Here is a 12,113-nt window from a genome sequence, read left to right on the forward strand (position 1 = left end):
ATATCACATCCAGAAGTGGAAGCCTGCCGTGGGGGATATTACATGCCGAGGAACCCTTTTTCAGCCTGAAGAAAGGAGAGAATTTAATTAATTGGGAAAAGGAAGTGAAGAAATAATCCCCCGAGAGGGTAACGCGGAAGTCTTGGAGGAAGGAAAAAGGCTCCGTGGTCTCCTCGGGATTTTTCGCCGACCAATCGGAGGCGGTCGATGAATTTCCGTTGGGCCGCCCGAGCGATCCACTGGAAATTCGGCCACGCGGAGAGCCCCTCGAGGAAGCGTTGGTCGAGTCCGCCGACGGAAGCGGTCCCCATTGGTCGATCTGACGGAAGAGGCCTCCCCATTGGCCCGGGACCTCCGGTCACGTGGCTCGAGCGGAAACCCCGGGATGTGTGCAGTGTGCCAAAGTGAGCCAATCGCGGATGGTTTTAGCGGCTTCTAATTGGAGGAACCGAGCAGCGCCCGGAAGGACCCAGCGGAAGCGGCGCGGGGTCTTCGCACTTACGACTTCCAAGGGGCCGAACTACGCCGGGAACTGGATCGAAATTGCTCGGAGGATCTCGGAATGTAGGTAACGAAATTTACAACCAATTTTCGAGTTTACCATTTAACGTACAAACCTCGGGAAATAGTCATTGACTTCGCCGACGGGTCTCCGAACCGATCCACCGAGTCTTCCTCTGAGAATATTTTAACGCGACCCAAATAAGCGAATAATTAAAGTATTCCGGTGATACCTGCTTAATAATTATTTTCATTCATGGAGAGGGATTTTGTTTTATTTTTTTTCAAAGCCCTACCTCCAAATTCCGGAATTCCGTAGTTTCGTATTTTCGGATTATCGTGCAGATCTCGTTGCGGAGGTACTTTACTCTCGCCGTTTTTACTGCGTATCCTGGCCGGCCCAAAAGAAGATTATGCAGATCCTCGGAATGCTCCGAAGGACTCTCGTCCTTTCGACGCGTGGCTTGCGGTAAATTCTTCGAGGGAACGCATTTCGGGGGTCTTAGGTCCGTGTCTAAGACAGGTACTCTGGCCATTCACGGGCCTTCCTCGTGCATCCGAGGACCGTTTCCTTTCCGGCGCCGCTTTTCCGCGTATTTCTGCCCGCTGAAAAGAATCGTCGAGTGTCGGACGGACTCTCGGCGGAAAGGCCCTTTGAGCCCGGCCGATTGTTACGGAAGAATCCTCAAAACGATCTCCGAATTCTGGCCGGCGTAGGTTACATCCCCATTGGTCCTCCCTCACGTTTTCCTACATCCAAATTCTTTTTCCAACCAACATTCCGCCATTTCCAACCACCGTCACCTCCCGATATTAACTTCAGACCTAACCTCACACCTCTGATTATTTCCACGAATTAAAATCCCATCCCGCGTTCTGAAATAATACAAGCCGTACAAAACCATTAAATCAGTAACCTTGCGTCTTTCCGCTTCCCCTTTCCTGGTTACAACTACCATTGACATTTCTCTCGCCCCGAAATCGCGAATTCGAAAATCAGTCAAAATCATGAAGTCGTCGAAAATCTGATAAAGTAAAAAAATCTAATAAATCCAAAGCTGCATAACCGGAATTCCGACTTATCCCCTTGTAAGTCATGGCGCGCGCGGGATCCGCATCCGTTTCCGCGTCTCTTGGCGCGGCTTCCGGGCCGGTGGACGCATGCGCGTGGGGGTCGGCGGACCTCGTGCGCGGCCGAGCACGCCGTACCACCCCCCGCAAGGGGGGAGCAGGGAGGGGAGTTTCGGCCCGCGGGGGTGGCCGCGGCCGGCGGGATAGGGGTTGCTCTTGAAAGCGGAGGAAGGGTAGTTCGCGGTCCGCGGCGACGTCGGTCGCGGGCGACGGGACGCTCCGCGCGCGCGGTCGGGGTGGTGGGGGGTGGCGGGGTGCGCGCGCGCGCCCGCCCGAGGGAGGGGGTCCTGGGAGGGGCGCCTAAGTCCGCGGCGCATTCACTCACCGGCCGTCGCCGACGCCGCTGCGCCACGCATGCAACCCACCGACACGGTCAGTTCACATCCGTGCCCGACGCGCGACCCCCACGGCGGGGTGAGAGAGGGCCTCGGGGGGGTTCGGGCGCGTTCGGCCAATCCCGCGGGGGTTCGTCGCGGTTCACGTGCGCCGAGGGGGGCAGTGCCGATTCAGTGACCGCGAGGTGCCCGGACCGGCAGGGTGTCCTGGGAGCTCGTGAGGAGGTCTATGAGCGAGGGAGATCTTTAGTCGGATTTCTCGATCGACGGTCGGGGGGATTTTAGAAACTATTTGTGGCAAGGGTTAGCTGATGGTAATTTGAAATTGGAAAAAAATTGGTATATACATATATATATGTATATGTATATGTATATATTCCCGATTTGTTGTGGTGCCTTGTGTGGAACTCGCAGCGCGCTTCTCTCACGTGCGACGTGCGGAGCGAAGGGGTGGAGGAGGGTGGAGGATTCAGTGACTTCGAAGCGACTTCGAAGGGACTTCCTGGTGCACCACTGACCCAGGATCGCACTTTTAACTCCTGTAAGCTGTCTTGATGCGTTTTTTTGGGAAACCTCAGGGGGGTTAGGATGGGAATGGAGGGGGACAGGTATATCGGGAGGGACCTTCGTGGGATGGTTTTCAGGGGTTTTTGGGAATCCATGAAATTATCCTCTCGATACTCCCAAGATACGGCGGAATCGATTCGCGTCTGTCCGCGGTTAACGGCGAACTGTCATGGTACATAATGTAAACACTGGTCGGACAAGAAACACTTGTTGTTCCACGATGGATTCGGGAAAGGTTACCGACCCGCGCCGTTTTCAAACTTCGGATAACGCGATGTTAATTTAACGGACGCGGGGCAGTCGATGGGAATCGAGGGTGTCCATGATTTAGATCCTGGAAAAGGCTATGGCGATGTGCTAAGGGGGAGCCGCGGAAAAGTTTAGGCACGCGCCGCGGGTGACAGCGGCTCCCGCGATCAGCTGATTTTGACAGCTCGGCCCGCGCGCGCCCGCCTGGCCCACGCGCCTTTCCTGATAAGATTTTTACCATCCTTGGAGGAGTTACCTTCGCCCCGAGAAAACATTATTCTTTCTAATTCTTCCCCATTTCACAATTAAATATTTTGTCAATTTTGAATTCTATTTTCTTTAGTACAAAATTTTACTGATAATGTTCGGTGGAATCGTTATTTTTATAAGGATCAGGAATTATTATAAGACAGTTGGGGGTCGTTATCTATGATCACGATATCGAGGAAAGAAAGAAGGAGACGAACGGAACGCGAAATCGAGTGGGAATTCGGACTCTAGATACGACTGTGTTTGGCAACAATGCCCCTGGAATTACAGGGGGAATTATACAGTAACGTGGCGCAATTTTCCCGAGTGTAGGTAAAAGCAATGTGTTTCGTGTTTACCGCATAAACAGAAAAATGATTACCTAGGCGGGCAAATTAAAAGAAATGGCAAACGCGCCGGTAAATACTGGTGTAATTTCCATTTGTTTGTCAATCCGGGCAATCGCTTGACAGTCCCCGGCCGATCGGGCCAATTTTAATTAATGCTCCAAATTTTATCATCTAGAACATCGAGTGCCGTGGCGGTTAATATTTACATGATTTGGAGGTTCTAAAATTAATGAAAAACCTCGGGAACGGCGTTGCGCGGTTATGTGTGTCGAAGGGGGGAAGAAGCGCAACATCATGCAATAAAATAGCGGTAGATGACAGTAGACGAGTAAATTTCAATTTGCCTAGGGGATGCTAGAGCCAAAATACACTCCTGGGTACCAGGCCGACCAACCGCGAGTCGGAAGTAAATATTTACCAATAATCATCACCGGTGGAATGGGTAAAACCCCGCGAATCATTTTCCAGGATTTCCTTGCGCATCGGACTTTCGATCCCCCGTTCTAATCGGCCGAAATGCCATTACGGGACGAGGATAAAATTTACCCAAAAAACGGAAAATCGAAGTCCCAACCGAAATGGCCCCCCAGAAACGAGAATAATTGACCTCCTCTTGGGGGCATCTAATTTACATCCGGCCCTTTTGGGAATTTCTTAGCATTACTCTCGATGCAACAATTCTTAATGATTGCCGAGTCGGGGAAACCGATGGGAATGAGAAAATTGATAAAAAGCCGACTTCGCAGCGAAGAACCTCTTAGAACTCTTGCGTTGGAAAGTGCGCGCGTCGAAGTTGCGCCGGGGATGGAAATTTTACTTGAGCTTCACTCCGTGAACATAATATCCTGTAAGTTGTTAATACCGCTGCCAAGACGTTACGAACTTCCCGTAAGTATCGCGCGGTCGTTTGATAAAGGCTTTTCCGTGTCTTCTGGCGGGGTTCTCCGTTTTTCGTCGAGCCTCAACGGAGGGCTTCCGCGAGCCGGGTTGTACCATTGTCGTCGTGCCATTTTCTAGTCACGATATAACCACCTAGAATTAATTCCTACAAGAGGGAGGCATTCTGTAATTAATTTACAATTTTTACCATTTTATTTTTCTCGATTTTATTTATTAAGCACCCTTTAGTAAGGACGGTATCTAAAATCGCACGTTTGAGAACCAATCGGAGACGATCATGGTGACTGAAATTCTAGATCGACTTCTTTCCATGAAAACGTCCCATCCAATCTTCCGACAAACTTCTCCACAAAGTATTAGCGGACAAACCGACATCCAACATTAAGCCCGAGATGATTTTCTGGGATTATTCCAGCGCTAACTGATCGTCCATCCATAACTCCGCGAACGGCACTTTATTTACCGGATCGCGATTTACTCCACTAGATCCAGAATTTAACCGACTAAAGATGTCCAGGTTATAGATCAATAACATAAATCAATGGTCCATCCCCTGCTTCACCATGTCTCGGTCTGAATTTTCTATCGGCGAATCAAACGTAATCAGCCCTGCTTATCGTCGAGCTTAATTTAGGGAATTTCTTTCACGGATATCTGTGTATGATTTTTCATATACATTTCTTTTTACCCTATATTCTAAGTACGGATAAATCGTCGGTAAGTCCTTTTTCCTTTTGGAAAATCCTCTTTTTGATTCGCGGCATCGCTTTCGGCACCGGTGGGGAAAAATCGCTCTTTTCTCGTCTCGATACGGAAATGAGATGTTCCAATAATTTCTACTCGCGCCGCTCTCGGGATTGGAGTTACTGATGAATTACATTATCTTCCTTACCGTCAATCTCTCGCGCCCGAGAATCTACGAACCCGCGAATCCGTCTCGCGTCTCCTGTCTGGGATCTAAAATTATATCGCGAATGATATTCCCATTTTCTACCGGGACCAATTGGATTTGATTGCCGGAGTGTCTCCCCGGCTTCCTCGACTTCGGGTCCCCTAATCGAATTTATTGTACTCCCCTGTTTATTTATTTATATATTTAACCTGCCGGGGAAGAAAAAAATTCAAATCGCGATTAACAGTGCCTCGACGAACTTTCGCCGCGAAGTAATGAGCGAGATGGCTCTTCTTTGAAATAAATAAAAAAGAAAAAGAAAAACAAGAAATATCTCTAACATCACCTTCACACAAAGGAAGAAAAACCGTGCGAACATGATGTAACAATCGTTCCTGGGGGTTCTCGAAGCCGCAAGTTTGCATTTTCCTGGGGCAAATGCCAGCTCGCGTACCGTAATGCAAGGTTTACATAAAGTACCGCGTAAGAAACTTCGGGTGAAATTTTATGATAATCTCCTAGAGGCGGGGAAATGACGCGAAATGATTTTTCATCTCACCATTTCGAGGTGACGAGAGGTGCGTTTCGGGGGCTCCTCGTTTACGGATATCTTTGATATTATTATATGCATTGTTATTAAATGGGATTATCTCTAGCGACTTGGATCCATCCCGCAACTTGGGTGTGCATTGAATCGCCGCCGCGTAAATATAAAATATTGTTTTCAGGAAGAATTGCAGTAATTGACGATGGAATCAGCGTCCATCCGGAGTTAGCGCCATGCAGAATGGAGTTCGATTTCAGCGCAACCGAATCAATTATTCCGGATATTTGTTGATCGCGCATCGGCCTCCGTTTTATTCTGCCGCCCGGTCGGATAAAATGGACGGGGCCGCGTAGGTTTTTCGCTAAAGCGTATTATAAATTAATTCCCAACTTAAAAAATTCCGCAACCCGGATCCCCCTTTCAGGTGGGAAATAGTAAATTGTTTGCAAATCGTAATATATCTCCGATTTCGATCGGGCCCCATTAAACGTAACAATTATTTACACCGGGTCACGGGTCGTCTGCATTACCTGCCTAACCATAATGCAAATACTGACGATATGCGCGAAATATTGTAATTTTCACGGATTCGCAGGGAAATACCGCGAGAGAATTAATTTTTCCCTCCCGGGTAATGGGGGGAAAAAAAAAAATGAAAAATTAATTATGCCGCTTTCGCGCAAATCGATGGAGGTTTACGGGATTTTCTGTCCGCTGGCTATCGAGGAAACACTTTTGAGTGCGAAATTATTCCTAGCGAGGTATAAGCGACGGACTCGCGGCAGGTGTGAGTTACGTCGCTTAGGAAACCTCTCTTTTCTCGAAAATGCAACGGCGCATTATCGGGCCCCCAACGAATTCACTTCCCCAGACATAGTTAGGAGTTTTCCGTGGCACATTCTAATCTACAGTTTCTGCCCCCTTCGCGTAAACCACTCGAGCTGCCTGATACCAAGAAAGTCAGTAAACGTCCGAGTCCGTTCTTCCACAACGGTGTGGAACGGGTCGCCATCTTGTCCCGGGATTCCTAGGTTGCGAAACCACGAGGCCGCTCGATTTTTCCGCAAACTCCCGGTTACGTCGCCGAAAATGCCCCAACACTTTCCGTTCCCATCGTTTACCCAAGCCCGATATTTGATACCCGAAGAAAAACTCGAAAAACTTGGAGAGGAATCCCACTCTCGATAATTAAAATTTTCATTATCCGCGCCCTGTCGCGCAATTCCACTTTACACTATTTTCTGATAATCCTGAAAAATCCCATCTCGATATTATCCTCTGCTCTTTCCCACTTGATTCGGCTTGCGAAATTCTTCCTCCCGTGTGCGTACGAGCTATTACGTCCCATGGGTCGAGACCGATTCGTATCCTTGCCTTTTATCCTCTGGCACTTATCCGCATAATGGCCTTGTCCGTTCCTTTCCTCCGACCGAGTCTCTTTACGCGAGTGTAGACACACCGCCCACACGTGATGCACCTCCCAGTGCGATTAAAATCGAACTTTTTAACGGATTCGTTCCTTTCTTCTGCCCGAGTCTCTTTACGAGAATGTAGGCACACCATCCACACGTGATGCACCTCCCAGTGCGATTAAAATCGAACTTTTTAACGGATTCGTTCCTTTCTTCTGCCCGAGTCTCTTTACGAGAATGTAGGCACACCATCCACACGTCATGCACCTCCCAGTGCGATTAAAATCGAACTTTTTAACGGATCCGTTCCTCTCCGCCCGAGTCTCTTTACGAGAATGTAGGCACACCATCCACACGTCATGCACCCTCCAGTGCGATTAAAATCGAACTTTTTAACGGATCCGTTCCTTTCCTTCGCCCGAGTCTCTTTACGAGAACGTAGACACATCGTCCACACGTGATGCACCTCCCAGTGCTATTAAAATCGAATTTTTTAACAGTTCCCTTTCTTTCCTCCGCCCGAGTCTCTTTACGAGAATGTAGGCATACCGTCCACACATGATGCACCTCTCAATGCGATTAAAATCGAATCTTATAACGGATCGACATTTTTTTTTGAGGTTCAGGGTGACTTTTTCGAGCGTGGATTAATTTTTCTGTCATTTGTCCAGGAATACGACACCTGATGCAGTAGCGGCGTAGGAGGTATCGAGGGCGCGTGCATGGAAGAGAGCAGGAAGGACGGAATCGCAAGGAACGGCGCCGAAGGTGGGCCAAGGTGGCTCCACGAGAAGTAGGAGGGCCGAAAGATGTCGAGCGCCGCGGAGAGTCCTGACGGGATGGCTTTGCAGTCCCATTATTCCCTGCGATGGAACAACCACCAGGCTCACATCCTCCAGGCCTTCGAGGCCCTCCTGCACGCGGAGATCCTCGTCGACGTCACCCTGGTCTGCACCGAGACCAGCCTCAGGGCGCACAAAGTGGTCCTCAGCGCGTGCAGGTAAAAATACGTCCCTGTGATCGAAAGAACAGAAAAAAAGCATCATAATTATTTTAATCATACTAAAAAGAGTCCCTCCGAATCTTTCAGAGACCTTTCCAAATTTGGCTTTATTATAAGTACCACATGCCTCCTTCGGGCATTATTTTCCTACATATGCAAACACGCAACTTATTTTTTTTTCTACCTCTTTCCTACGTTTTCAATCTCCCAAATAATTTGTGACGGTACCATTACCTTATTTTATCAATCAAAGGATAAATGGCGCCGAAGTGCAGCGAGTGATGTAAAAATTGATGCAGGCACGAGGGTCGCAGTAATCGATGGGTCTATTTTTCTTTTAGATTTTTGAGGGCCATTTTGGTACCTTTCGCCGCATCTTTGACCGGCAATGATTACCCAATGGTCCCGGACAAAGTCTTCCCTTTCCCGTTTCTATGTTACACTCGACGGATCGCACCGATGAGAATCTCCTTTTCCGGGCGAAACTTGCGACGACAGTCGTACCGCTTTTGAGCACTGATCGGGCCGAATTTGCGACACTTTCCCCTCTGCAATTTATTACATCAATGATCCCTCCACTTTCTGTCTGCCTCGAGAATATGCAAATCACGGATCGGCCCAGGGTTCACTGCTCGTGAAGACGCGCGTATTCACCCGGGTTTCCTTTCGCCTATCGGTTTCCTGAAGAATCCGCTTACTAACAATACGTCCTAATCGCTTTGCTAAGTACACCGAGGAACATAAATGCTTCTCTCGCGGATATGCAATCCCCGGTGGATGATAGGATGGCAATCATGTCCACCAGTGTACATGAAGCCGACCCGAGCGTGCAAACGCGGAACCAATGACCTGTCTTTGTTTTACACGCAAACGCGTTACTCGCCCCTGCCTCCACCTCTGTACAAAAAGCGCGTAAAAGGTGGCGGGGAAAAAAAAAGAGAGAAAAAAACGCACCTACCGAGCAATGTTGCCGCACATTATTTGATTTCGCAGCAAATTGTCCGGATCGAGTGAACCCCCCCATTGGCAAGTCCTTGGGTACTCCGTAAATCCACGTAAAAAAAATCATGTAAAAATATCAGGGATTTATTATATCGACCATGAACCAACGCGTGAGCGTTAGCGTTACCTGAGTTTTTCATGGTCCATGGGGTGAAGAGAGAAATTCAGAGTCTGGAGATTAATCGGCATAATCGTCTTCCCCGTTGCAGTCCATTCTTCGAGCGGATATTCGCGGAGCACCCGTGCAAGCACCCGGTGATCGTGCTGAAGGACTTCCCCGGGCGTGAGGTAGCAGCCCTGATCGACTTCATGTACCGGGGCGAGGTCCGAGTTGGTCGAGAGGAGCTCCCAGGGTTGATGAGAGCAGCCGAGAGCCTGCAGGTGCGAGGCCTGGCGTCGTCGGAGCCGCGACCAGCGAGCCCACCCGAGACCCCGACGACGGACCTTCTCCTGGGGGAGCCGTCGACGCCGGAGGGGGCCAGACAGGGGACCCCGGAAGAGGATGACAACGCGTCCGAGAGCGCCGCGCATGTACGGGAGGGCACCTCCTACCAGCGGGACCATCGGGACCATCGGGACCACCGGGACCACCGGGACCGGCTACCACACATGGGCCACCTGAACTTCTCCCTCCGGGAGCTGAGAGACTCGTGCGGTTCGCCGCTGATGCCGAGGAGGAAGCAAGCGAGGCCACGCAGGAGGTCCGGGGACCTGGTCCCGCAAGACCTGAGCAGGCCCCACCCGCCCACCACCCCCAGTCCGCCGCCCAGCGGGCTGAACCTCAGCAGCCAGTCGCAGCAGGCTAACCCGCAGGGGGCGCAGCAGGCCCAGCCCCAGGTACAGGAGGAGATCGCCGAGAACCTGTCGATGAAGAGGTCGTTGCCGACCGAGGGTGGGGCGGAGCCGGCGATCAAGACCGAGAGCGAGGCCGCCAGCAGCCCCAGGGGGTCGCCGTTGACCGGCAGCAGTCTGCATCCGGACGGGTCCCTCCAGGACTTCCCGGCGGCGGGTCTGCCCGGCATGTCCGCCCTCTCGCTGACCCCTCCGCACCATCACAGCGAGTACCTGACGAGCCTGGGCCAGTTGGCGGCCCAGTGGCTGCCCAGCCACCCGGCTGCCCAGAGCCAGCTGACCCAGGGCCACCATCCCCGAGAGGGCAGCCCCCATGGCCGGGCGCATCCCTATCAGCAGCAGGACCCCGCGGGACCGCTGACCCCCAGACGATCCGTCACCGTCTTCCCCATGGACGGCGTGTCACCTCTCAGCGGCGCCGGTGGCTTGTTTCCTCCTGGGAGTGGGCTAGACCGGGGGTCGCTTCTGGCGGATCTGCACGACAGTTTCAAGCCGGAGGCCCTGCACGGCCTCTTCGGGGGAGCCAATCTGGGTCATCATCCGGTCAAGAAGGCCAAGAAACACCGTGCCGACGGGGATGGACCTCGCAGGTGGTCGGAACATAGCAGGGGGCTCCCGGTCGGCAGGCCCAAGGGCCAACACAGTGCTCCTCGTGGCGGACCCCCCAGGTCCTGGACGAACGCCGAGCTCACCGAGGCTCTGCAACACGTGTGGAACAAGAAGATGACCACCTCCCAGGCTAGCCGGATATTCGGGATCCCGTACAATAGTCTGCTGATGTACGTGCGAGGGAAATACGGGAAGAGCCTCAAGCTGGAGCAACTCAGGAGGGACTGCACGGGCGCCACCACCGGCGAGGTCATGAACTCCCTGAACAACAACGTCAAGGCCGTCCAGCCACCTGCCCAGATGAGTCATCCGCTTGCCGGGCTGCCGCATCCCGCCGATGATGGCAGCTTCTCGCACCATCCCCTGCTCGGAGGGAACCTGCCCCAGGGCTTCTTCCCGGACTTTGGCGCCGCCTTCCCCGTCCCGGTCAGCATGGTCCACCTGCTGCCCCCTAGCGAGCAGAAGGCTTTCGAGCCCCCGCCACCTGGGGGGGCCCCGACCGACCTCGCTCCCAAGAGCAGGACTCCCTCGCCGGCGAATCACGAATCCTTAACCCAGCCGACCTCGGCACCGGCGCTGCTCCAGCAGAACGGGTCCAACTAAGCCGACCGACGTCGCGCGGGGCCCCGGGACGCTCCGCCCCACGCAAGACTGACCCCTTCGCGGGGGGCCTCCAGGGTGGCCCACGACAGAACTGCACCCTGAGTCGCCCATGCAGCTTCTTCGGAACGGGTCTCCGAGGAGGCCCGACGACGCCGCACGCCGGATGCGCCGCACACCCGGAAGACTCCTGCAGACTCCTCGCGCCTCGGGTCCACCTCTGGCTGCGTCTATCAGCTTCATCCGGACCCGCTGTACCTGCTCCTCTCCGTTCTAGGCTTCGGTCTTCGTAGTATACACATGGGTCTTCGATGGTCGACCCGCGGGACGCGAGGTGGACGATGGACTGCACGGATTACGCACGCACGACCAGGGTCCACGCAACTTGGGGAACCATCCGAGGATGGTACCCGTCGGTCCAGGGTTTAGAATCCTGGTTTCCAGATTTTGATCTTGCAAGGGCAAGGGTCTTGCACCTCTTGCACCTCTTGCAAGACCAAAACCGATTTTGCTAGGGGGTTCTACGTCCTATAGACCCCCACGTTACTGGCGCCCTGGTCGACGCGAGTGCCTTCCTGATCAGACAGTCTTTGCAGTTGGGTCCTGGTGCCGGGAACCACGTTCTGTGGATATCTATTTTCTAAACGAGGGTACGCCGACAAGGGACGCGCCCTGACGACTCGCTCCTCTTCTAGGAGCTCCAGGTGCGTATTTGGGTCCCTCGTCGCGTCTTCTTCCTCTCGTATCCGATATTCCTGGTATCTCACTTGTGTCCTTGTTTCCATCCTGGCTCGCTTCTTTTCCTCGGTATCCTCTTCGACGTCTTCTAACTTCCCTTCCCGATCCAGGATTCTTGCGCTCGTCAGGGTCGACCAGAACCTCGAGGACTCCATCGGTTCGCGAGCGGGCCGCGC

At 52.5% G+C, this 12,113-nt stretch overlaps 1 protein-coding gene across 2 annotated transcripts; it reads left to right on the top strand.

Moving 5' to 3' along the window:
* Positions 1-1,964: 1,964 nt before the first annotated feature.
* LOC105695771 (protein jim lovell) lies at positions 1,965-11,227 on the top strand. Of its 2 annotated transcripts, XM_012417666.2 has the most exons (4): positions 2,162-2,281; positions 2,382-2,508; positions 7,805-8,133; positions 9,348-11,227. In XM_012417666.2, the coding sequence occupies exons 3-4, from the start codon at positions 7,943-7,945 to the stop codon at positions 11,200-11,202; spliced, it is 2,046 nt and encodes a 681-aa protein (XP_012273089.1). In that variant the 5' UTR covers positions 2,162-2,281; positions 2,382-2,508; positions 7,805-7,942; the 3' UTR covers positions 11,203-11,227. The 2 variants fall into 2 exon arrangements, with proteins under 2 accessions (XP_012273090.1, XP_012273089.1); XM_012417667.2 differs by lacking the exons at positions 2,162-2,281; positions 2,382-2,508 and adding an exon at positions 1,965-2,004.
* Positions 11,228-12,113: the final 886 nt, after the last annotated feature.

Source organism: Orussus abietinus, unplaced genomic scaffold, assembly GCF_000612105.2.
Source record: "Orussus abietinus isolate OABI.00-Male unplaced genomic scaffold, Oabi_2.0 scaffold4, whole genome shotgun sequence".
Lineage (NCBI taxonomy): Eukaryota > Metazoa > Arthropoda > Insecta > Hymenoptera > Orussidae > Orussus > Orussus abietinus.